At 33.2% G+C, this 27,507-nt stretch overlaps 1 protein-coding gene across 1 annotated transcript in view; it reads right to left on the reverse strand.

Moving 5' to 3' along the window:
• Positions 1–6,536: 6,536 nt before the first annotated feature.
• The window catches only part of LOC128552962 (uncharacterized), a gene marked incomplete at both ends in the record, with an annotated part of 31,116 nt that continues 10,145 nt past the window's right edge, over positions 6,537–27,507 (reverse strand). Inside the window, 2 exons of the mRNA XM_053534055.1 lie at positions 6,537–6,769; positions 15,557–15,758. Coding sequence (XP_053390030.1) covers positions 6,537–6,769; positions 15,557–15,758 — 435 coding nt within the window. The remainder of the gene's footprint in view (positions 6,770–15,556; positions 15,759–27,507) is intronic.

Consider the following 27,507-nt stretch of genomic DNA (forward strand, 5'->3'; position numbering starts at 1 on the left):
AAGCCATGCTATTAGTATTTTAACCTGTATTTTGTTTAAAATCAGTATACAGTAATTTCAAAATTTGATTATGATTAGATTGTGATGATTAAAAGGATTTCTTTGCAGTAGAATCCAACAAAATATAATACACTTTTTAAAAGAAGTGCATGCACATTCTGAATGAAATAATTGTTCATATTTCGGTTAAGAACCGACTGTAAAAAAAGGAAAATATTTCTGAAAGACAATAAACTTTAAAGTTAAGATATAACAGGTTTTTCCTCCACTGAAAATATTGTTGCGTTATTTGGCAAACGTAATTTTGATTGATGGTGGCTGACGGCAACACAGCTAACCTTGAAATAAACTTTCGAACTTGTAAATTGATTTGTCTTGAGAGTAATGTGATTTGAATATTTCGGGTTCGTTTCAGACTTGTTAAGGGCAGTTTTCATATGAAACAAAACAACTGTAGGGACAGAAAAGGTTCATGGTGTGTATCCGGAATTAAATTTCCTTTTAATCATCGAATTCATAAAAGATTTTAGTCGAAATCATCACATCTCATACAAATAGAAGTGCTTGAGTTTAAAAATGATTCTATGAGCACGATTAGATTTGTTTGCATCTACCCTCTTGCAATGAAAATTTTTTCTCGGCAAGGGTAAAGAGAAGGTTCGTTTGCTTCGATACGCAAGTTTTCAACAGGCGATGTTCTAAAAGCACCGAAAGAAATAAAATGACTTGATTATGGATGGTATCCAGCACTTTCGAGTAGGATTTTCATGCTATGCTATAAACAATAAGACCGTAACATAGCTTTGATTAACCTAGCTTTGATCTTAGCAAAGCTCTACAGAGTCTTTTTAAAGCTTTGCGATCGGCTCCCCAAATTTTATTTGAAATTCCCTTTAAATGATTTAATAAATTCAAGCATTTGGCTTTGGATATATTATGTCATGTATAAAAGAAAGTTTTTTTTATCAAATATAATACCAAGAAACTTTGCTTCGCAAACAACGGGTATTTCTATGCCGTTTAAATAAAGCTCAGGATTGTTTCCATAATTGAACTTGAACGATAACATATAAAAAATCGTCGACATATAATGAGTAATCTAGCATTGTAACCAACATTTTTCTTTATTATTAATTTTAATACTTAAAAAGCAGAAAATAAAAATAATAAAATAAAATTTAAAAAATGTAAAACCAAAAACAAAACTGAACATAGTGGGGGCCTCCGTTGCCGAGTGGTTTAGGTCGCAGACTTCAAACCACTTGCCCGTCATAGATGTGGCTTCGAGCCTCAACCGGGGCGTTGAATTCTTCATGTGAGGAAGCCATCCAACTGGCTTACGGAAGGTGGGTGGTTCTACCCGGGTGCCCTCTCGTGGTGAAATAATGCACGGAGGGGCACCTGGTGTTTTCCTCCACCATTAAAGCTGGAAAGTCTCCATATGATCTATCATGTGTCGGAGCGACGTTAAATCCAACAAAAAAGAGCATTGTGGATAGCCCTATTCTTGTCCAAAATACAAAATAGGGAAAGAACCGGCACTTACTTTAGAATTGCAAGCAAATAAAAATTGAAGTATAAATATCTGAAATCGATTTTAAATCTTAGTCCTCAAGGTTAATAATACTAAATGTTATATCATAAGCCTTTCTAAAACGAACAGATAAACACAAGATATTCTCTGACAAATGCGTCACATAAAATGTAAACTTTTACAGACGAACAAGATGATCAGTTGTGCGACGCTGTTTGCAAATAAAAGCTTTGAAAATTTGTTATGCGGCATTGCGATTCTAGATATCAGACTTATCTAGAATTAATCGTGCGTTCTAGTGTATAACATAAACAAGTTGTAAGGACAATGATCGATGTCTAAGTATTGGGGATCGTGTTATTTTCCCGTGGTTTCCGCTTGGGAATGACTGTAGCTTCTCACAAAGAATCTGAAAAACTTCTAGCTTTCCGAGTCATGTTGTAAATTGCTCCAATGATTCTTGTAAGTGGTTTTAAAATCAATAGCGAATTTGGTATGAACCGGCTGCAGTATCGTTACATTTTTCAAAAGATTTTTTTTTTCGTTTGATGAATAGTATTTTTTGAAATGCTTTCACTAAGAGTGTTTTAATATCTTCTTGTGTAAATACAATGGACTTATTTGATTTAGCTAAAAGTAAAAAGTGTGAGGTTTTTCTTTACCACAAATATAAGAAATCATATCCCAAACTTTTTATCTGGAATAAAGTTTAGAAGATTAGAATACAAATACTTTTTCTTCGCTTTGTACTGCGACGTGTTCCTCTGAAAATCTTTACTGACTGTATTACATATTTACTTTTAAATTAGTTGGCCATATATCCAATTTTCAATGGCTGCTTTACATCTTCGAAAAGCGGTCTAATCATTATCATTATACCATGGTTTATTTTAATGTTAAGCATTTCTTGAAGTTTTCGGAAAGGATTTGTAAGCGATATCAGACAAAAAAAACAATCAACTGGATCATAATAAATTAGTGCAATTCTTCAAAGTCAAACATAAATACTGAAATTTGCTGCCTATCAGCCTGATCAAATTTAAGATATACCGGGAAATCTGAGGGTTGATGACAAGTAGTTGACAAAATAATTGCAAAATGTTCTCAGCCATGCAAATCATCTAGTGCTTAATATTCAAAATCAAAAAAAGTAAGTATTCAGTTGACAAATCGAGTGAAGAATAGCAACCTATTGCAGGAGGAAGGTACATTTTTAATTTATCATTTGATAAAGAGACGGCGTTTCTTCCAATAAAAGTTTCAATAACTTAATCGAAACTGAAGCTTTCTGAACTGCCCCGAAACTCATGATGACCATTAAAATCTTCCAAGTAAAAAATGTTTCACTAATGCACATATAATAAATCCGCGGGAATTACACTGGATAATCTTACTTGGCATTTGATAATATTACAAATAGTAAAACTTTGGACGACTGGAAATTAATTAAGATACCACCCTCTCCTTTAGCCTCTAAAGAGTGAACAATGTGCTTACTGGCTGCTCCTTCTGTTTACAACCCTTTTGAACTCGTCTACTCAATTTTTGTCGATAACCGCGAATGTATTGAATTGCGTGAAACTTTTGCTTTATTTTGGTATTTGGTATTCATATAAATGTACTAATTCCTACACTAATTAACTTTTGTTTCTCAAAATAGCTCAAATGTAAAACTATTTTTCTTGAAATAGTGTTCCGATGTTATAAATTATATGCACAATTACGGGTAATGTCATGTTTTTAATAACGTGGAATCAAAATAAAACCTTAAAACATGCTTTTGGTGGTGTTTCTGATTTGTGAGCCCCGGTTCTTAATTTCTTAAATATGTTTACCGTTTCAAGTCGGATTAAAAAATGTAGTATAATCGCTATCACATAAAAAGGCAAACATTTAGTCTTTGTGCCATATGTTTTCTTTGTAAGAAAAGTTTGTTTTGTGTATTCGGTCTCAGACACACAAATATTCCTGTGAGCTTCTGCAGATGTTAATACGCAACTAATCGTGGGTTATCCGTGTTATAGAAGTGTAAGCTGTTTTATTTCATCCGTGCTGTCAAAGCGTTTGCAGTTTTATTTAGGCCTTGCTAGGGAAGTTTTTCCTGATTTAAAACTTTTATACTAGCAGTATTATGAAAGTATTGACTGTCTGAACTGAAGCTGTTTTATTCCAGCCTCACTGTGAAAGAGCTAACTGAGCCTTTATAGCCGTGCTGTAAATGTTTTTGCTATGTTTGTTAAGCCGTGCTGTTAAAGTTTTAGCAGTTGTGTTTCGGCCGTGCTTGAAAGCGTTGTATCTTTTATTTAGGCATGCTTTGAAAGCGTTTGCAGTTTTATTTTTGCTGTCCTATGATAGGGCTTGTGATTAGCTGACACACAGATCATGTTGTTATTATACATATCGAAATAACTGACAATTGCAGGGATCTATGTATACATGTTTTGATAGTTGTGTTATTATAAAGTTTTTATGAGATTCGTCAGCCATTATTTGCGAATTCCGAATGATATTTGTTTTCTAAATATGTCTTCAATTAATTTTATACCCTTATTTGTGCAGTGGCATACCATACAGCAACGTCATACATTTCTTTTAAAGCATGCTTTCAAAGTTCTGTGAAGGGTTTCCTCAAGAACGGAATACCTTATAAAATAGAGTACTAAATAAGGTATAAGGGTTACCACTAGTTGTAGTAATGACAGGTATATATACATGAAGTGGTAAGGCGGACATTTACACTTTGAAAACTAGATCATCTTACAAATGATATCAATTGAAAACGAAGTTGACAATTCACTAAGTACATAACAAAAAAAGTCAAAATAATTCATAATGAAGAAGTGAATCGTGAATTAATCGAAATTCATGGCAACATTATCAATTTGGTTTGGGGAGGATGAGGGGGAGGGGGGAGGGGTGGGTGGGGGGGGGGGTTACAAGTAGAAATTTCAACCATTAATCTGCAATGAAAAGCAATATGCAATATAAAATGGTCACGTTAAAATACTGCTACACTTGACATCACATGGAGAAAAGAGAAATTTATTTACAGTAAACTATGAGTTGCATGTATTTAATGTTCTGTCTAATATTTCGTTTCAGTGCTAACAAATAAAGCATACAATCTAAATTATTTTTGATTTGTTAAAGATTAAAATGCAAATATAAGCAAGACGATCGGTAGCACCAGTGGATGCTCCCAAAATTACTGTAGCATACGGGGCTTTTCAGTCAGGAAGGTCGTATAAAGGAGAAATGTGGTCGCTAAGTATTGTGGTTTCTAAACATTGCACTCTCTCTCACTGATCTCTATAAATATGGAACATATAAAGTAAATCCTTTCAACAGTATTCAAATTATGACATCTATCAATATTAGAAGTATTATGTCAATACATTATATTGTACTCGAGTTATGCCCCAGACAAGGCTTTTTAAAAAAGGAGATAATTCAGAAATGGGACCATTTAGAGTTATGTTTTCTTGTCAAACATCCTCTTAATGAGCTCTATCATTGTATAAAGTTACAATTTGGTACCTTTAATACTGTTTGAGTTATCTGCCTGACAAGAAGTGTGATGGACGGACGGACGAACGGACGTTCCTACATACGGGTATTTTGTTCTCTCTATCGTTCCACGTACAACAAATATAGCCACATAGAAGCCTTACGGAATGAATGACATCAAAGAAAAAGCACAGTTATCTATTGTTCCTATAGTCAACTAAGTATGCAAATGTGAGCTTGGAAGGACGGACGGATAATATGGCGACGTTATGCTCCCCCGCTTCTAGGGTGGGGGCATAAAAACAAAGCTGAAATATTGTTCTTAAAGATCTGCTCCAGTCCTACCTTTTAATCTTAGATTGTCATTGAAAAAGCATGAAAATCCTGACTATGAACAGTGACACCTGTCAAAATAGAGTCTATTTTATATAAAATTCTATATAAAATAATTGTGGTTTTGTGTGCTAAAGTGTGGCGTTTGGCCGTATACTGTTACCTATTGTAATCATGGGTTGTATACAAAAAATAAAATTTGAACAGCCGCGGAACAGGGCTTTAAGGCACAAGTACAAATGTGTATTTTCCAAATCCAATATACATATATATATATATATATATATATTAAATGAAATTAATGAAATTATTCTCGGTACGATAATAACAGTCTTTACAGTATCGCTAATTTAACAGTCTACAGTAGTTCAGGTTGGCGGGAATAGTCTCATGCTTATCGTGCATTTGTGTATTGGGTATATATATACCTTTACAACTTAACTTTGATACATCTCGAGATTAAATATTTGGCAGTGAGGTTTACAATAGTGAATGCACTACCCACCCTCCCCATATGCTTAAGCGGTCTGAAGCATTCTTTTCAGCCGATCTATAATAATTCAGATTTTTATAAAAGATTTTATTGTTGTCTGCATATTTATTGACACTAAGCGAGAAAGAAAATAATCTTATTAAAGTAATATTGAATTTTCTTTTTATTTTCACATACAGTTATTTCACAGGCGGATATCGAGTTACTCAGGAGGATATGACGCTGATGGTTTTACATTTAATTGTCTCTAAAAATAGTTCTTTTTCAGTGAAAGCAGAGCAAGGCTTTATGTTACTTTTTTTAGTTTAATTTGAAATTTTGTTCAATTCTAAGTTAGTTTCGTTTCAGTTTTCCATTCCATTCCAACGACACTACGACAACCGGAACACCACAACCGTAACACCACTACGACATTCGGAACAGATAAACACTTAATTAAACGTGCATTATGTTGATATATCTTGTAAATCGATACTTACTGCCAAGTATTAGCCTTATTCCTACTTTCTGTGTTCGTTTTCTTTCTTACTGTTATTTAAGTTTAGAGAATAATTAATTTACTCTTTTATAGAGAGTAAATGCCTTTTTCCAGACAAAACTTTCTTTAAACTCTTACCACGCATAATTTGCTGCACTGCGCAAATAATGGTGAATAATGGTCATACTCACATGCTGGTGTCCAAATCTTTCGTTAAAGACTTCAAAGTGTTCTGTGTGCCAGCCAGCATTTCTTTCAACTTATTCAGTCGTGTTTTCACCGTTTCCACATTTAGATCATTCTTTACCAACTTGTTTTGTATGTCTATCAATTTGGACTCGATTTGCTTCATAGGCTGCAAATGCTTCTCTACCATTTTCTCCAGGTTGTTGCCTTCTACGTCTTCCTCATACACTTCTTTTCCCTGAATGAATTTAGAAAATAGTGAAAACTTTCATTACGTCATTAAGAAAACCATTAGCATTTATATGCTTACAGACCACGGAGTAGAGGGTAGCCTAAAAGTGCTAACAAAACCTCTTAATAATTTATACAAAACACACTTCGGCTAAAATGATATAAGGCATTGTAATTCTGAGAAAAAATAACACCCAACCGTCGAAGGTTGACGATATCCCGTATTACCAAATACAATTGGCTTTATCATACCGTCACTCACTTTATATAATATTTGCAGAACACTGAAGTTAGGACAGCCGCCGGCAACGTCACCTGTACATTTTTAGAGAAATAAAGTACAACATTTTGGTGTGACTTATTCTTTCAATAATATCAACCCAATGAAACGTTTACACGTCGGTACGGGGTTTTGGCAACGAAACGTTTTCACAGTTGATGAGTAGTATAAGAATTAAGGCTACCAGGACTTTTTGACCTCATTTGACCTCATTTGACCTCTAGCCCTTTGTCCAAAGTGACCACTGCTGACCAATAAAAAAAAACCCACAGCTTTTAACAACTTACTGTGAAAACCTTTGGTTTGATGGGAGCCGAAAGCTGCCGCAGGCGTCCGGGGACCAAGGTCCACCCACAAAAAGTGAAGAAAACATATATTTAAAAATGAAAAAAAAAATCCAGAAGAAAATTTTAAATGGGTTACTGAAAAACAATTTACAATACTTTTGTCCTTATTAATTAAAATAATTTATAATTGTTTGTTCAATTTGTTTTACATTATTAACTTTTGTATTTTAAACAGTAAATCATAAATGTTTATACCATCTTGTAACATTTTTATAATAAATAAACAATAATAACCACATAATACACTTGTTTTGTCCTGATATTGTATGTTATTGTATTTTACTTTGGGTATTTAACTAATTACTTCTTTTGGTGGAGGAAGTCCAAATGGGTCAAAATATATGTCATTTACAAAACATACCCAATGTGTTCCAGACCCAACAGAGTCGTCCAAATTTATAATTCCACATTCAACCGAAGACTTTGTCTTTGATCCTTTTGTTTTTAGTAAATAATTTCTACTAAACACACCCGTAAAGTTTTTAATTTTTAATTGTTTAACCCATTGTTCAATTCAAAGTTAGAAATTGGTTTGTTTATAAATTTTATTTTTTTTAACAATAGGAATTCGTCTGTAATGTCTCCGTTGAGAATCAATCTGTATAAATTTTCCGCTAAGAAGGGATGTAATCAAAGGTATTCCAAGACTAGCAGCTAATATACCTAAGAAGCCACCGTCTTGTTTTGTTTTAATTTAATTACTCCAGATCCCACAAATTGTTTTCTTTGATTAGGTGTAAGATATGGTGATATTATATTTCTCTTATCATTAGCTACCGAAATCATACGATTTCCAAATAATTTACTAACACCAGTACTAGCAAGTCCTAACAAAGCTCCAACGCCTAACGGTCCTAATATTTTTGGAGTTATTTTTGCAGCTACCGGAAGTACTGTTCGACATAACAGACCAGCCAAAGCTCCCAAAAATCCGCCATTTTGACCTTGACTGGACACATGCTTTTTTGAAATTCAGTTTCTAATCCCTTCTTATTCCTAACAGACTTTTCAATTTGATTAATCTGTGTTTTTGTTAAAAGCAAAGGAAAGTTTCCACGCAATTGTTCATGTTTTAATCTAAAAGTATGTGGAACTTTGTTGTTATATATATTGAAGATAAACAGTTACAACAAAAGGTATCATATGCCACAGATTTATTTGCATTATTTCGAATACAAGTTAATAAGATTACAGATTATTAAAGTATTTTTTAAAACAGATCATAATTTTATGTATGCACAAGGATTTAAAGAAAGTGTATTTCAAGTTCAACAACATAGTGATTATATAATTGAAATAAATATTATCATTGATCACTCTGATGAAACACCAGATCGTTTTATTTTTCGGCGGGAGGGTGATCACACAAATGGAATAGAGTATATATTATCTGAGGCTAAAAATACAACATTGGTTTTTAAGAAAAAAAAATGAAATCAATTTAAGCAAGAGAATGTGGTTTGCCATTTATCCGGTACCGTTCAAAAATGATAGAATCTAACATAAATTCCTGGTTCTATAGTAAATCTATCATTCTTAAATGGACAATATGGTAATTTAATTATTGATCTTAATAAACTTTATAGTCAAAATAAATTAGTAACTAGAAATAAAAACACTGGAAAAGAAGTAATTAACGTTATGGTAGATAATGATTTGATTGATTTGATTAATAAAAGATATAACAATAATAAAATACATTCAATACTTTCTAGGAAAATATTTAAAGATTTAACAGAAAAATCAGGCTTACCTATCAATAAAAGATCCATGAAATTTAAAAAAGTAATTAGGGGTCAAGGTTATGACGTTTGTCCGTGTAATCCAGAAGAACTGGTTAATAACTTAGAGCTTATTTGTGGTTCAATTGATGCTTGAAATAATAATGAAGAACTAAAAAATTAAGGTATTAGCACAATTGATGAACTATTAAAATATGAATAAATTGTTATCAAAAGAACATGAAATGTTATATAAAAATTAATTTTCTTGAATATATAAATGGAACAAAAATAGTATTACACTCTGAAACAGTTAAAAACGATAATAAAAATACTCCAAGTGATTTTACAATCGGATTCAGCCGTTCTTTAATTTTAAATAAAAAAAAAACTTATGTTGCTGGTTTGGATAGTATTAACACTATGACTTACTGTTGGCATAATATTAGTGATGAATACGATAATAAAATAATTCGTTATAATAATGGTAAAGAATGGAAAGATATCATATTTACAAATGGTTCATACAGTTATACAGATATTAATAATTATATCAGTGAAACATTAATAAGTAATGGTGATTCTGAATTTGATAAATCAGATATTGCCCCAATAAGTTTGGAATTTGATTTAAGTAGTTTTAAAATCTTAATTTCAATTCATGATAATTTTATGCTAGATTTAAGAATGTCAAATTTTCATACAATGCTTGGATTTGAGAAAAAATGCTTTAAGAAATACCGAATGGGGAACTACGACACCAAATATAACTAACTCTGTGGATACAATTTACATTCATTGTGATCATATTGATAATTCACTTGTTGATGGTTATTTTAGTGATATTATCTATGCTTTAAGTACTGCAGATTTAACAAAAGCTTATCCTTTTACAAAAGAGCCAAACAGAGTCGGATATTCTGAAATTAATAAAAATGTTATAAATTCAATTAGAATATATATTATAGATGTATTTGGTAGAATAATTAATTTTAATGAAGTTGAAACAGGTTTTGCATTACTTTTAAAAGAAAATATAAAATTTTTAATATATAATGTATAAGAAATTTCCAGGCTCAGGTATCTTGACACTTTAACAAAATTGTTTTAATCTTCTGTTGCATCTTCAATTGGTAGTGCTGGAAAAAAAGCCCTGGAAACTGCAGGAAAAACTGCTCTTGAAAGTGGAACAAAAAAGATTGGAACAGAAGTTGGAAATTTAGCTGCTGATAATATTACAGAAAAAATCAAAAGTTTAAAAAAACTGTAACGCCTGTTATGCAAGTAAACCCTGTTAGTATTTTATTTGCTAAGGCATTACAAAAAAATATAGTAAAAATAATGAGGAGGATATTTATATAAGATTAAATAAAATGTTGTCAGGATCTGGGACTTTAGCTCAGCGTTAACATACTAGCAGATTAATTTATAAAAAATAAAATAATATATAATATACATGTTTAGAACAAAACAGTATTGTGAAAGATACGAACTAACTCCTTTTCAATTAGATACACCTTTAATTTCTGCACTGGGAAATAATGTTAAACAACAAAAAAGTGGGTATCACTTTACAATTAATGATAGAAGTTCATATTTTGATTGGTTTAATGGTTATTTTGAAGTAAGTTTTAAAGTTAATAAACTTGCAAATGGTAATGATTATGCTGATGGAGATCAAATTGCTTTAATTAATAATGCACCTTCAATAATTGATCAACTAATAGTTAAACAAAATGGAAAAATTGTCTATGATTGTAATAATTTATATAAGGTAATAAATGTAAAAATTTTAGTTGAAGGATTATGCAGAATCAACTGGAACAAACGAATTTATTTAGATAAAAATGCTAATGCTGAAAGCAGGGATGATCAAGCTACATATAATAAAGGTTTTGCTTCTAGAAAGGTATTAATCCAGGGTGGTAATAATGTAAATGATAAAATTCCGTTAAATAATTATTCATTTTTTCAGAGTTTGGAACAAAACATGTTACCCCTACTTCAAATTTTAAATAACATTACAATTAACAAATGATGATGAATTAATTTACAGAGCTAATGCTACTGATGCAGGTAGGGTAATTGTAACTAAATCAATTTTGTGGGTTCCACGTTTAATTTTTAATTTATCTGGAATTAATTTAATTTCTGAAAGATATATGAAAGCAACAAGTTGGAAATACCTACGGGAAATGATAACACAATTAACAGATACACAACAAAATAATATAACTTTTAGAATAACAGCCGGTGTAAAAAAAACCCCGAACATGTGTTTGTTTATTTACAACGACCTGATAAAAGTAATTCACAAGAACATAATCCACATTTATTAGATACATTTAAAATTAATGCAGCAAATAATAATTGCAGGCTGGAATCTTGCCGTCTCGAAGTTGGTAATGGTGTTTTTTATCCTGAAACGGAATATACAAGTATATCAAGTATTTATGATGATGTTCTTAATTATTTTCATAAACAAAATAATAAAACCACTGGAAGTCTTTTAAATATGTTAAATTTAAAACATTGTTTGGATTTGTTCATTTTAACTTAGAATTTAAAAAGGAAGGAATAACAGAAGATCCTAAGCATATTACATTAACAGCTAAATTAAATATTCCACCAGCAGCTAATATCCGTGTTTACGCAATTGTATAGTATGAAGAAACAGTTGATATTAGATATGAACTTGTTATTGTGTAAATAAAATATATATAAAATATACATTGACATCAAATTATATTGAATATAAAGTAAATTGAACAGATGGACAGAAAAAAAAAGCACAAGCCTTTAACAACAAAATTCCACATACTTTTAGATTAAAACATGAACAATTGCGTGGAAACTTTCCTTTGTTTTTCTCAAAAACAGATTAATCAAATTGAAAAGTCTATTAGGAATAGGAAGGGATTAGAAATTACAATTTCAAAAATAAATGTCCAGTCAAGGTCAAAATGGCGGATTTTTGGGAGCTTTGGCTGGTCTGTTAAGTCGAACAGTACTTCCGGTAGCTGCAAAAATAACTCCAAAAATATTAGGACCGTTAGTCGTTGGAGCTTTGTTAGGACTTGCTAGTACTGGTGTTAGTAAATTATTTGGAAATCGTATGATTTCGGTAGCTAATGATAAGAGAAATATGATATCACCATATCTTACACCTAATCAAAGAAAACAATTAGTGGGATTTGGAGTAATTAAATTAACACAAAAACAAAAACAAGACGGTGGCTTCTTAGGTATGTTAGCTGCTAGTCTTGGAATACCTTTGATTACATCCCTTCTTAGCGGAAAAGTTATACAGATTGATTCTCAACGGAGACCTTACAGACGAATTCCTATTGTTAAAAAAATAAAATTTATAAACAAACCAATTTCTAACTTTGAAATTGAACAATGGGTTAAACAATTAAAAATTAAAAACTTTACGGGTGTGTTTAGTAGACATAATTTACTAAAAACAAAAGGATCAAAGACAAAGTCTTCGGTTGAATGTGGAATTATAAATTTGGACGACTCTGTTGGGTCTGGAACACATTGGGTATGTTATGTAAATAAAATACATTTTGACCCATTTGGACTTCCTCCACCAAAAGAAGTAATTAGTTATATACCCAAAGTAAAATACAATAACATACAATATCAGGACAAAACAAGTGTATTATGTGGTTATTATTGTTTATTTTTGATAAAAATGTTACAAGATGGTATAAACATTTATGATTTACTGTATAAAATACTAAAAGTTAATAATGTAAAACAAAATGAACAAACAATTATAAATTATTTTAATTAATAAGGACAAAACTATTGTAAATTGTTTTTCAGTAACCCATTTAAAGTTTTCTTCTCTATGTTTTTTTCATTTTTAAATATATGTTTTCTTCACTTTGTGTGGGTGGACCTTGGTCCCCGGACGCCTGCGGCAGTTTTCGACTCCTATCAAACCAAAGGTTTTCACAGTAAGTTGTTAAAAGCTGTGGGGTTTTTTTTAATTTGTCAACAGTGGTCACTTTGGAACAAGGGCTAGAGGTCAAATGAGGTCAAATGAGGTCAAATAGTCCTGGTAGCCTTAATTCTTATACTACTTTGATGGATCAATATTATTGGACCACTTGTCTGTGCTGGATATTATTAAAAAAATTACCACACCTTGACTTTGTTTGAAATGTTGTATTTATAATAAATTCCCCTGGTCTATGGGGTGTATACTTGTTGTATAATAATGTATGTTACCTCTTATCTTCCATGATCACTACATTCAGTGTGATTTGATTTTAGATTTGCAGTTTAGAAATGTGTTATACTAAAACAGGCTGTATAGATAATGTTCACCTGTTTTTGTCTCAAGAAACTGCAACCTTCTCCTCATGAAGAAAAAGTGGACGACAAATCATTTAAAACAAACTGAATGTCTTTTATCAAATCGTCACAGAAATCTTGCGCTTTGCAGAGGTATCGAACTCACAACCTTATGTTCCACTGATCTTCGCTGTAGCTATTGAAATAAGCGGGCGGGCTAAGCAAAAAGGAAAACAACGTTTAAATGTAGAATCGTATGCATATTAGTTATAGGAGAAATCAAGTGAATTAAAAAATTACATTGTTCAAAAGGCATGCAATATTTTTTCTATAATTTTTCTTTAAGTGTTATTAGTAGGTTAAACTGGGTGTGTGTCCATAGGGCACTGGTGCCTCCACTTCATGTAAATGTGTATGGTTTCATGACTCTAGATGAAATGTTTAAGATATATGCAACACAAACTTTTGGATATATGGGGCACACACTTTTATTTCCTTAATGCACAAATTACTTTGCAAATAGAAATAAAATGAAAATACCTCAAGTGCACAAAGTCACATGCTGAATAAAAGTCTTAAGGTCTGACGTCTATGTCAAATAGAAAAATCACGACAAAAATTCGGACGGACACACAGACCTATGTTCAAGGGCAAATCTAAGAGTCCGTCTAAAATGTTTTGGGGGGCACAAAGCGGGAAATGAATGAAAATATAACTAAGGTAGAGGTATAGTTCATGCTCGCTGCATTTGCAGTTATTATCCTTAAACTTTGCATGCAGTTTGAAGAAAATCACTTCATTACTTCAACAGGTTTGTCCTATACAAGAAAATCTTATATCAGATGTGGACTATTCAACAGCCTTGTCACTAAAGAAGGTAAACTGAATTAACACAAAAGTCGAAAAAAAAAGGCATTACCTTTTCAAATGTAAACAAAGTAGCATAATATGGTGTTTGTATACTGCACTTTTTCGTAATGTTGTCTTTCATATTTTAAAGTTATAAGAAACCCTTTAGTAGTTTTAGAGTTTTGCTTCGAACAAGACTTTTATGTTACGTAAATTAAACAAAGGAAGATAATCCGAAACTAAGCAAGTTAGAATTTATTATACAATGTACTTCTTACTGTCCTCCAACTTTTTATGCAGTTTGAATACATTATAACTTGTATTAAGTGAATACCTATTGGAAGGGTAAAAAACGTGGTCTCTTAACCCAAACGGCCTCTTACTACATCGTAATTTGTTCTTTACATCACAAAAGTGAAAGAAGTGGTATAATGATGCAAGTAGTCTCTTTATGGACGTCGCCTATCGGGCTAGTTTAATGTAAATTCCTTTCAGTATATACTAAAAATATTGCCCCGGACAAGTACATTTATAAAACTGAAATAGATTTAAAAGAATGCAAGGTCCTCTGGTGCAGTTATTATTAGAAACTTTAAGAAAATTTATTTATCAATTGAAATTCTAGTACATTTTACTTCCATACAATATCTTCCGTCATCGTTTAAATTTTTACACAGTCCCTTAATTCATTTTTTAGAGTAATGCTCCGAAAAATATGTTATAAGCAAATAAAAAAGGAGAAAATTGGAAATGTAAGCAATATTATGTTTCTGATATTTTGTTCTTCATTCAAATAGTTATTTTATCACTGCTTGAAGTTTAAAACAAATCCTTGTAATAATTGTATAGTTATCATCCAGACAAAAGTTTTACGGACTCGCGGACTTACGGACGGTCCCATAAAGGCAGTATTTGTATTTTTTTTTGCATGAGTGCATATTCATTTAATTGGAGAAAGCAATCTGTTCTGTAATAGTTTGGACGTATAAATATATTATCATGTACCGGTGGAACAATTCAACGCAATATGCTCTCTGACTTTCCTAGATTAATATTTTCTTATCGAGGAATGTTCCTTTTGTCGGTTTTAAACCTGTATCTCTATACATTTATTGTGAAATATAAAACATACATTAACATTTCAATTTATGACTATAAAATTTTTTTTGATAATGGAAGTAACTGAAAATTGCCATTTTGGTCCATATACATTTTCAAGCTATGACCCCAAACCTATGCGTTTCAAGATAAATAAAAGTACACACATCAGTACATTGGATACATCTTACATTGAACAAATTCTTGCAAAACGTGAAGTGTGATCTGTTTCTCTCCAAACGCGTTATGATCAAAGCTCTGTTCACTACAACAGATTTCCAAGCGTCAACTTGAACGTTTTGGTAAGTCTCACTAATTTGCGCTATTAGAATATTCAGCAAAACTACAGTCGTCATTGACATAAAAAGCAGCATCACAAATGTTCCTGCGAGCCTGTAAACATATAATTTCATTTGTTAAAGACCCCTGGAAAAAAGAAGATATTGTTTGATCGTTCAAAATATGCTCATAAAATTTAACAAAATTGAATATACATATTAGTTAGGATTGTAACAAAATTAGGACGATCAAACCTATGAATTTAAATAAAACTAATAAGTTCATTATATATATGATAAACACTGGCCTCTACACATAGAAGTTTTATAAATGACTGAAAATAAAATGTAATGATTGTGAAATGTTGATATATTAAAAGGTAAAGGTAAAAGTCTTGTTTATTATAGTGTCACCCCTACTGAAAGGGCCAGCCAATTTGGCTTATGAGACACCTTTATTGTGCGTACCAATTACCTCCCAACTCCTACCACTATGCCAGGCGCCAGGCGGATAGAAGTCGGTAACCTTTCATTTACCTAGCTCGCGGCTTAAGAACCGGCCATTTCGGAACGCGTCCCATGGCAAACATCCCCCGGACGAACGATCCCCATGGGGCTCGAACCTTCGACCTCCCGGTCCCGAGGCGGACGCCTTAACCGTTAGGCCACGGTGACCGGTTTAGTAATTAAGTGAGGAAATACATGCCAAACAAATGTACGTATAGTGAGGCAAAAATAATCAGAGGTTTTAGGCATCTAACAAACTGTATCAGTAAACAGTGATTTTTATAAATCAGAATAATTTTGCGGCTTGTAAAATATGAAATAGAAATTTATTTGACAAAGATTGTTTGGGAGTCGAAAGAAATCCATATTGGCGTCCTATATGACCGCCAGATCTAGCCAAATTACATATTTTGCAATAGCATTTTTATGATTACAAAAATTGACACAAAACTTCTTTAATGATTAATTTCAATAAAATTTTTGTTCAACTCATTTTTCAAACATGCCTTTAATATCATCAAAGTCAAAGTGAATGTAATATTTGTAAATAAATGATATTGAACACTGTAATATTATCATTTGTCGTTGCATAAGAAAATTAGAAGAAGAGTATGTGTTCTTTCTTCCTTTAAATATTGTTTTATTAATATATGTTTGCCACAGCTTGGGCAATATCCTGCAATGAAAATGATTTGACTTATTAACAATATCGCCCAAGTAGTTTGATTTATGTAATTCAAATAAAACACCTTCAAATTTACAAGGCTTAAAAAGTTGGATTATAGGTACACCTAGAGTGTCATGTACAACATTTGCAATAATAAGTTTTATTGGCTGCAAATAGACCATAATTTTGACAAGAAGTGGGATCTTGTAATTACTTTAAAAGAACAAGTGATTGTTTTGTGAAATAGTCGGCAATGTAGAAGTTATAAGCATCATATTTTTCTGGCAATAAAAAAGTCCATAAATATGAGAAAAAGTTAAATTTGTTAAATGGTAGAAAACTACGGTAGTATGTTTAGGACATATATAATTTTCTTTTAAGATTAAATTATCTCGTGCGCACAACATCTTATCTCGAGCGATCAATATCTTATTTCGTGCGAACGACTTCTAATCTTGAGCGATCAACATCTTATCTCGAGCGATCAACATCTTATCTCGAGTGATCAACATAATGTCTTGAGCGATCAACATCATATCTCGAGCGATCAACATCTTATCTCGTGCGAACGACACCTTTTCTTGAGCGATCAACTTATCATCTCGAGCGATCAACATCTTATCTCGAGCGATCAACATCTTATCTCGTGCGAACGACATCTTTTCTTGAGCGATCATCATCTTATCTCCAGCGATCAACATATTATCTTGAGCGATTAACATCTTATCTCGTGCGCACGACATCTTATCTTGAGCGATCAACATCTTATCTCGAGCGATCAACACATAATCTTCAGCGATCAACATCTTATCTCGAGCGATCAACATCTTATCTCGTGCGCACGACATCTTCTCATTAGCAATCAACATCTTATCTCGAGCGATCAACATATAATCTTGAGCGATCAACATCTTATTTCGTGCGCACGACATCTTATCTTGAGCGATCGACATCTTATCTCGTGCGCACGACATCTTATCTCGAGCGATCAACATCTTATCTCATAGGCACGACATTTTATCTCGAGCGATCAACATCTTATTTCGTGCGCACGACATTTTATCTTGAGCGATCAACATCTTATCTTGTGCGTACGAAATCTTATCTCGAGCGATCAACATCTTTTCTCGAGCGCACATCATCTTATCAATATATATTAAGGCCGTTAGTGTGAATTCAGATCATTAGTTAAAACATACGGCAGCGTACGTTTTTGTTTTTGTTTCGATTATAATACTTATAACCATTTCACGTGTTTGCAGGGTTATACATTTAAATATGCAAACTGATAAAAAAGGCAGCAAAAATCTGTACGGCGGTATGTTTAGGACATGCATTTTTTTAAATTAAATTATCTCGTGAGCACGACATCTTTTCTTGAGCGATAAACATCTTATCTCGTGCGCACAACATCTTATCTTGAGCAATCAACATCTTATCTCGTGCGCACAACATCTTATCTCGAGCGATCAATATCTTATTTCGTGCGAACGACTTCTAATCTTGAGCGATCAACATCTTATCTCGAGCGATCAACATATTATCTTGAGCGATCAACATCTTATCTGGAGTGATCAACATAATGTCTTGAGCGATCAACATCATATCTCGAGCGATCAACATCTTATCTCGTGCGAACGACACCTTTTCTTGAGCGATCAACTTATCATCTCGAGCGATCAACATCTTATCTCGAGCGATCAACATCTTATCTCGTGCGAACGACATCTTTTCTTGAGCGATCATCATCTTATCTCCAGCGATCAACATATTATCTTGAGCGATTAACATCTTATCTCGTGCGCACGACATCTTATCTTGAGCGATCAACATCTTATCTCGAGCGATCAACACATAATCTTCAGCGATCAACATCTTATCTCGAGCGATCAACATCTTATCTCGTGCGCACGACATCTTCTCATTAGCAATCAACATCTTATCTCGAGCGATCAACATATAATCTTGAGCGATCAACATCTTATTTCGTGCGCACGACATCTTATCTTGAGCGATCAACATCTTATCTCGTGCGCACGACATCTTATCTCGAGCGATCAACATCTTATCTCATAGGCACGACATTTTATCTCGAGCGATCAACATCTTATTTCGTGCGCACGACATTTTATCTTGAGCGATCAACATCTTATCTTGTGCGTACGAAATCTTATCTCGAGCGATCAACATCTTTTCTCGAGCGCACATCATCTTATCAATATATATTAAGGCCGTTAGTGTGAATTCAGATCATTAGTTAAAACATACGGCAGCGTACGTTTTTGTTTTTGTTTCGATTATAATACTTATAACCATTTCACGTGTTTGCAGGGTTATACATTTAAATATGCAAACTGATAAAAAAGGCAGCAAAAATCTGTACGGCGGTATGTTTAGGACATGCATTTTTTTAAATTAAATTATCTCGTGAGCACGACATCTTTTCTTGAGCGATAAACATCTTATCTCGTGCGCACGACATCTTATCTTGAACGATCAACAACTTATCTCGAGCGATCAACATCTTATACCGTGCGCACGACATCTTATCTCGTGCGCACGACATCTTTTCTTGAGCGATCAACATGTTATCTGGAGCGATCAACATCTTATCTCGAGCGATCAACATGTTATCTGGAGCGATCAACATCTTATCTCGAGCGATCAACATAATATCTCGAGCGATCAACATATTATCTCGAGCGATCAACATATCTTGAGCGATCAACATCTTATCTCGAGCGCACGACATCCTATCTATATTAAGGCTTTATATTAAGGCCCTTAGTGTGCATTTAGGTCATCAGTAAAACATACGGACAAGTTTATAATAAGGGTCCCGCCTACTCCGACGTTATTTAAACTCATGTAAAGCTTATCACATCATTTGGAAGAGCAGTGCACAAAATTGGTCATCCGATATTAAAATTGAATGAACATAACAAATCATGCTTTCTGCATGTTAGAATAGCAACTAATTGCAGTTCGACTGATAAACAATTCACGCAGAAAAATTATAAAATTGCATGCATGAATTAAGAGAAAACAAGGAAATTCTTTAATGTATGGGCGAAGCCTACATATTCCTTTTTTTTGTCAAGGATTTATTACATAATAAATTTATTTCTTTGCATCATTACTGATTTTTTGCTGCCTTTTTTTATCAGTGTGCATATTTAAATGTATAACCCTGCAAATATGTGAAATGGTTATAAGTATTATAATCGAAACAAAATAAAAAACGTAGGCTGTCGTATGTTTTAACTAATGATCTGAATTCACACTAAGGGCCTTAATATATAAATATAAGATGGCGTGCGCTTGAGAAAAGATGTTGATCGCTCAAGATAATATGTTGATCGCTCGACATAAGATGTCGTGCCCACGAGATAAGATGTTGATCGCTCGAGATAAGATATCGTGCGTACGAGATAAGATTTTGATCGCTCAAGATAAGATGTCATGCGCACGAGATAAGATGTTGATCGATCGAGATAAGATGTTGATCGCTCAAGATAAGATGTCGTGCGCACTATATAAGATGTTGATCATTCGAGATAAGATGTCGTGCGCCCGAGATAAGATGTCATCCGCACGAGATAATTAAATCTAAATAAAATAATTGCATGTCCTAAACATACCACCGTAAAAAAACGGTGGCAGTCGTATGATTTTACTGATGATCGGAATTCACACAAAGAGCCTAAATATATATTGATAAGATGTCGAGCGCTCGAGATAAGATGTTGATCGCTCGAGATAAGATGTCGTGCGCACGAGACAAGATGTTGATCACTCGAGATAAGATGTCGTGCGCACGAGATAAGATGTTAATCGCTCGAGATATGATGTTGATCGCTCAAGATAAGACGTCATGCGCACGAGATAAGATGTTGGTCGCTGGAGAAAAGATGTCGTGCGCAGGAAATAAGATGTTGATCGCTCAAGATAAGATGTCGTGCTAACGAGATAAGATTTTGATCGCTCGAGATAAGAGGTCATGCGCACGAGACAAGATGTTGATCGCTCGAGATAAGATGTTGATTGCTCGAGATAAGATGTCGTGTGCACGAGATAAGATGTCGATCGCTCTAGATAAGATGTCGTGTGCAGGAGATAAGATGTTGATCGCTGGAGATAAGATGTCGATCGCTGAAGATAAGATGTCGTGCGCAGGAGATAAGATGTTGATCGCTCGAGATATGATGTTGATCGCTCAAGATAAGACGTCGTGCGCACGAGTTAAGATGTTGATGGCTCTAGATAAGATGTCGTACGCACGAGATTAGATGTTGACCGCTCGAGATAAGATGTCGATCGCTCGAGATAAGATGTCGTGCGCACGAAATAAGATGTTGATCGCTCAATATAAGATGGCGTGCGCTCGAGATAAAATGTAGTGCGGACGAGAGAATATAATCATAAGAAAAATAAATGCATGTCCTAAACATACCACCGTAGGCCCCTTAATATCAACTTGTCCGTATATTTTACTGATGACTTAAAGGCGCTCGTTACTGTTTTTCCGTACGGGTCGTTATTTACCCCAACAACGTGCCAATTTGGTTGCGTTTCTAATCGATGTAGTTGGTGCGGTCTTCTGCGCATGCCCGGAATGATTATCTAATGTCGCGTACGGCAAATTATTGTATGTTCGCATGCATTCAATGTACAAAATGTATAATATACTGACTAAAGGTTAGAGTAAGTATCACCATGGTTAAAAAATATATATATTTAAAGTACTTTTAGTTCAAATTGCTTCAATCCGATATATACTGGAGTCTGTTATTTATACCAGCGCTCAAACTCTGCATTGAGTCACTGCTGTTTCTAATCCCGTACCGTACCCGTACCGTACATTCGTAAACTATAGGTTTTGTTAAAAAAAGGGCGGAAACTTTCATCGTTCTATGCCATCAAAATGCTTCAAAAACACCTTAAAATCCGCTTATTAAGAAATCTGCCGTTTGATAATTTTATATATATATTTCTAAGTCATTTGCTCAAACACTGAAAGCGTATTTCGTACCAACCTGGGTTGTATAAATGCCCGCCACACCCCACCTCGTTGTAATTTGATTTAAGCGAAATCTAATATGGTGACCTATCAATTTTCTTTTTGTTTTAGATAAGGTAGACATAACCAAAGGTATGTGCAGAGTTTGATTAAATTCTATTATGTGAAACTCGATAAAATAGCAGAAGTACCAACTTAAAACTGACAAAAATATGCAAAAATAGCCCTTGGGTCTGCTGAACAAGTATTCCTTTCTTTACAAAATCATGTTCTTTTGATTTCTCTGAGCATGTTTCAAATAGATATACATGTATTGTTTTCCGTTATAAAAATGCTTAGATAATCAAAGGGGTAGTTCACTAACACTACTATTTTGCCCTGTAATTTCAAATATATCAAATACTTAAAAAATATCATTTACGTCTTCTTTCAAATAGACTGACCTTACAGCTTCTAAAAAACATCAATAGATCAGTTCTATCCACAGTATGTGAATATTTACATCGCATCAATCCAACCCTAGTTTCGCCAAAAAACCTGAATTTTCGCTATTTTCTGTGTTCAGGTGAATAATTCAGTACCAGCGAATCCGTGTACCAAACAAATATTTGTATCAGTGAAAGGTTAGTTACATACCAACAAAATGGTGTATGTATAAGTTTGGTACACAAATGCGCTGATGCCGACATTTGATAAAATACGTTTCCAGGTGGAAAAATATCTATACCCCACCCACCTGACTTATTATAAGCTCACCCGTAAAACATGTTCGTTTACCGGTGAAACAGTTGTCATTAAATGCCTGGTAGTGTTTAAACGTAAACATCCTTTCTTTTTAAAAGTTGAACACATAAATATAATATTAAGAACTCGAATGAAAAATATTATAAGAGCCTGTCACGGACGTAGATCTACAGACACGATATAAATTCAAGCTTTTAAGCATGCATTTTCGTTTTGTTATAGAACATTTTGTTTACAATTACATGAACGTTTTAACTCAGGAACGTTTCTGGTGACGCAAAAATTTAACGCCAACACGTAATTTTCTATAAGCACGCGGTCATTACCGAAGGAGCATCATTGAAAGCACGTGCAGTTTTCCCGCCAAAATATAAAGAAGAAACGTCTGCTTCCGGTTTTATCAAGAAGGTCCAATATTTACGCATATTCATTCTTTTATTATTCACGTTTCCATCTTAACGTTCACATATGTAGGTGTGTTATACCAAATATTAGGAAAATCTTCTGAACAATGTACGAAAATGTGTAAGCAGTTTCTACTGAAATATGGTTTCGGAAGAATCATGTCGAGTCATTAAAACATACACGTATCCTGCCCCGACGCCGACAAGACTTGTCATTTCTTTGGACATGATTTATGGAATTTTTGTCAACAGTTTTTAGAATAATGATTTCACACAGTACATGTTTTAGTAAACTTGTTTTAAAGGCACTGACCTCCAGATCGTACGACAACAACAACATAAAAAAAAAAGACTGACATTCTTGTTACCATGACAACATCAAATTATTTGACTGTCTGCTATTTTACAAATTATTCTGGTAATTATTTCTTGACAAGTTATAGTCTGCTTAATTTTGTATAGAGCATCTACTGTTGTCATATTGAGGTCTAAACAATGTTTTGTCTCAAATATGCATGGTTACCATAGCAACATAGCCTAAGATAGGATGGAAATCGAAGCAACTTGCAATTCATCATTGTTGTGTTGTTAATGTTTATAACAGCATTGTTTGTTGTTTAGTAACACATTATTAAATGCCAATTTTGCAGTGAAAACGGATTTTAAGGTAGTTAGCATTGTTGTCATAGCAACCATTATGATGTCTTTCAGCTGGAAATGAGTCAGGTATTTGAACAGAATATATATTGCTCTATCACATGTGTGTAGTTTATCTGTTTCTGAGATTGGGCAAATTTTGACCATTAGTGAACTTACCCCTTTATGCTGATTATTGTATTTTACTGAAAGATATTTTAGGATTACAGAAATTTTGAAAAATGTTTAAAATAGCACCATATATAGGGGCAAATTAAATTGAAACAAAGCTGGTGACCTAGTATTTTTATTTCATTTTTCAATACATCATAACATGATCTTTTAATACAAAACATTTCATCAAAAATCTACTATTGAGAAAAAAAACGAAACGGTAGCGAGCGTTCTTAAATACACACTAAGCCTCTTAATATAGATAGATAAGATGTCGTGCGCTCGAGATAAGATGTTGATCGCTCAAAATAATATGTTGATTGCTCGAGATAATATGTTGACCGCTCGAGATAAGATGTTGAATGCTCGAGATAAGATGTTGATCGGTCAAGATAACATGTTGATTTCTCGAGATAATATGTTGATCGCTCAAGATAAGATGTCGTGCTCACGAAATAAGATGTTGAAAGCTCAAGATAATAAGTTGGTCGCTCGAGATAATATGTTGATCGCTCGAGATAAGGTGTTGATCGCTCGAGATAAGATGTCGTGCTCATGAGATAAGATGTTGATCGCTCGAGATAAGATGTCGTGCTCACGAGATAAGATGTTGATCGCTCGAGATAAGATGTCGTGCGCACGAGATAAGATGTTGATCGCACAAGATAATATGTTGATCGCTCGAGGTAAGATGTTGATCACTCGAGATAAGATGTCGTGCTCACAAGATAAGATGACGTGCTCACGATATAAGATGTTGATCGCTCAAGATAAGATGTCGTGCGCACGAGATAAGATGTTTATCGCTCAAGATATTATGTTGATCACTCGAGATAAGATGTCGTGCGCACTATATATGATGTTGATCGCTCAAGATAATATGTTGATCGCTCTAGGTAAGATGTTAATCGCTCAAGATAAGATGTCGTGCGCACGAAATAAGATGATGATCGCTCGAGATAAGATGTTGTGTGCAGGAGATAATTTAATCTTAAAAACATTATATATGTCCTAAAAATACCACCATAGAAAACTGATCTAACACGAAACCTTACTTGCAAATCAATCATGATTTTGTGCAAATAATATAGCTTAGAAGTCGGCACTACCTAGCTAATAAGACTACTTATTTGAAGAAAAGGTCTTTCAAAGGAAAAATACAAATTTAAGTAGATTAATATATCACAGCCGAATCTATAACAGAGTATAGATTTATCGCTCATTTAAGTGACTGTGCGAGGTATTTTAAAAGGCACTAAGTACTGTAGATAAACGGAATTATGGTAACAACGAATGAACATTCCCCTCTTTCTTTTATTGATTATTTAAGTGATTGATGTACGTGGAAGTGATCATTTATCTAAGTGTAGGTGAATAGGTAAAGGGAAGCAAATCTTAGATTTAAAACAAATGGGCAAACAATCACTAATAATTCTTTATCACTCGTATAAGCAATTCATTTCCTTATTTACACAGCAAAAATGGCTAATGTGTACACATTGTGTGTAATTTTATCCAAGATATATTCTAAGATTAGTATTTTTTTCTATTTCTCCACTTTTGATGTAGTATGTTCATCTAAGTTACTAACTCTTTAGTTCTGGAAAGTATAAACTGTCATTGTCTGATTTTGAGAGATAATGCTGAAATCACTTATCCATATTCTACCACTTTAAAAATTAAATACTTTTTTTTTCTGTAAATATGCTACACTAGACGAATTCATTGCTATTTTGTTAAATGGACACAACCATTATTTATTTCATTCAGTTAAAATTCAAAAACAGATCCCATCAATATCCAAAAGAAATACGGATTCTAATTCAAACTGACTAAATAACTTTAGATATTACATTTAAAATACTGTAGTTACTCAAATAATAAATTATAAATATCTTTGCATATATCTTTGCATGTATGACTAAGATAATAAAATGCATAAAAAGAAACTACGCATAACATTAGCAAATTCAATTTGTCTGAGTCTATTCATGAGAGATAATGCAAAATGCATCACCTCTCATACCTTCATGTACCAGATTTAATCCTTCATTATTCAAATAATGTTTTAAAAACTTTAATTTCTATGTGCTCACTTTGGGAAATATTCAACTGAACAAAAACGTACAACTGTGGTAATGTAGTTCATCAGTTTTTTTTTGCAATTTTATGAGTATCAAAATGATTTACTTAAAATTTGAAAAGTTGAACAGAAACAGCATATTTTTTTATTGATAGACGGTCTATTGGTGGTTATGAGTTATGTACTAAACAAAATATAAAGTTTTCCTTTGACACAGTAATAAATGAGTAAATAAAATTGTTAGGAAAAAGTGCTTGCCTTAATATTCAAAAATGTTCATAGTCCTAATAATTTCAAGATCTGATGATGTCAACACGTTCGTGTCGGAAACACTATGCAATAATTTGACACGGATCAATACAAGCAAACTGTACTTTATTTCTGATTTTCTTTCGTCTTAAATTAGAATAAACATTTCAAATATTTTCTAGTCTGATCTACTTTTACAAGAATAAGTTTCATTCAAACCAAAGTATGCCATCATATGACTTTATTTATTTGATAACCTCTAGTTTAAGAATTATATTATCAAGACAAAGCAAAAATACTTCTTTGTCCTGAAACTTTTTGGAAATACATGTAAATAAATTTGACTTTCTGATATTTGACCATACATTAGTGAAAATTCATCTACACTAGTTTTCTGTTTTCTCTAGATAGATATTTCTCGTCCTTCGAAAACGTAACTTTATATATGTTTTTGATTGACTTTTTTAAGATGGACGTAGGCCGTGAAACGAATATAACTAGAGCTGCTTTTGAGAAAAGCGAATGTCTCCCAAAACTGCCTAATCATCTAAATAGCAAGTCAGTCTTTATATACTGTTAACTATCTACACTTCAAGGGCTTTAACTTCAAAATGCCTGAACCGATTTGGCTAGTTATCGAACTTGGCCGAGATATTGTGGTCAAACACATTTTGCTCAAGTAAGGTGAAGATCGCATGAGAAATGTTTGACTTAGTGTGCAGACAAGAGTGAAAAGGCCGAGTTTTCGGTTAATTCAAGAGCCGTAATTCCAAAATGCCTGGACCGATTTGGCTAGTTATCGAACTTGCCCGATGTCTTATGGTCAAACAAATTTTGTTCAAGTTTTGTGAAGATCGGATGAGAAATCTTTGACTTAGAGTGCCGTCAAGAGTAAATAGGCCAATTTTTCGATAATTCAAGGGCCGTAACTCCAATATGCCTGGACCGATTTGACTAGTTATCAAACTTGGCCGAGGTCTTATGGTCAAACATATTTTGTTCAAGTTTGGTGAAAATGTGGTGAGAAATGTTCGACTTAGAGTGCGGACAAGCTTTGTGACAGACAGACAGACATACGGACACACGGACACACAGACTGGAGTAAATCAATATGTATCCCACACCAATGTGTGGTGGGAGACATAATTATACCATTGTGTTTTTCTACTTCGTTGAAATTTTGGTATGCTAGTAGTAACATATTTTTCTAAATTTGTTGGTAAGTTTAACATTTACTTTCTGTTTTATAAATGATTTTGCTTAACTATCGAGTCTTGTACATGTGTTACTTAGACAATTTGCGAATGACCAAACATACTGCCTCCATCAGCAACTGATTTATTTATTCTTTATGATTTTGAAATTTGTTCGTTTGTAAAA

This window comes from Mercenaria mercenaria, unplaced genomic scaffold (genome assembly GCF_021730395.1).
Source record: "Mercenaria mercenaria strain notata unplaced genomic scaffold, MADL_Memer_1 contig_3330, whole genome shotgun sequence".
Taxonomy (NCBI): Eukaryota; Metazoa; Mollusca; class Bivalvia; order Venerida; family Veneridae; genus Mercenaria; species Mercenaria mercenaria.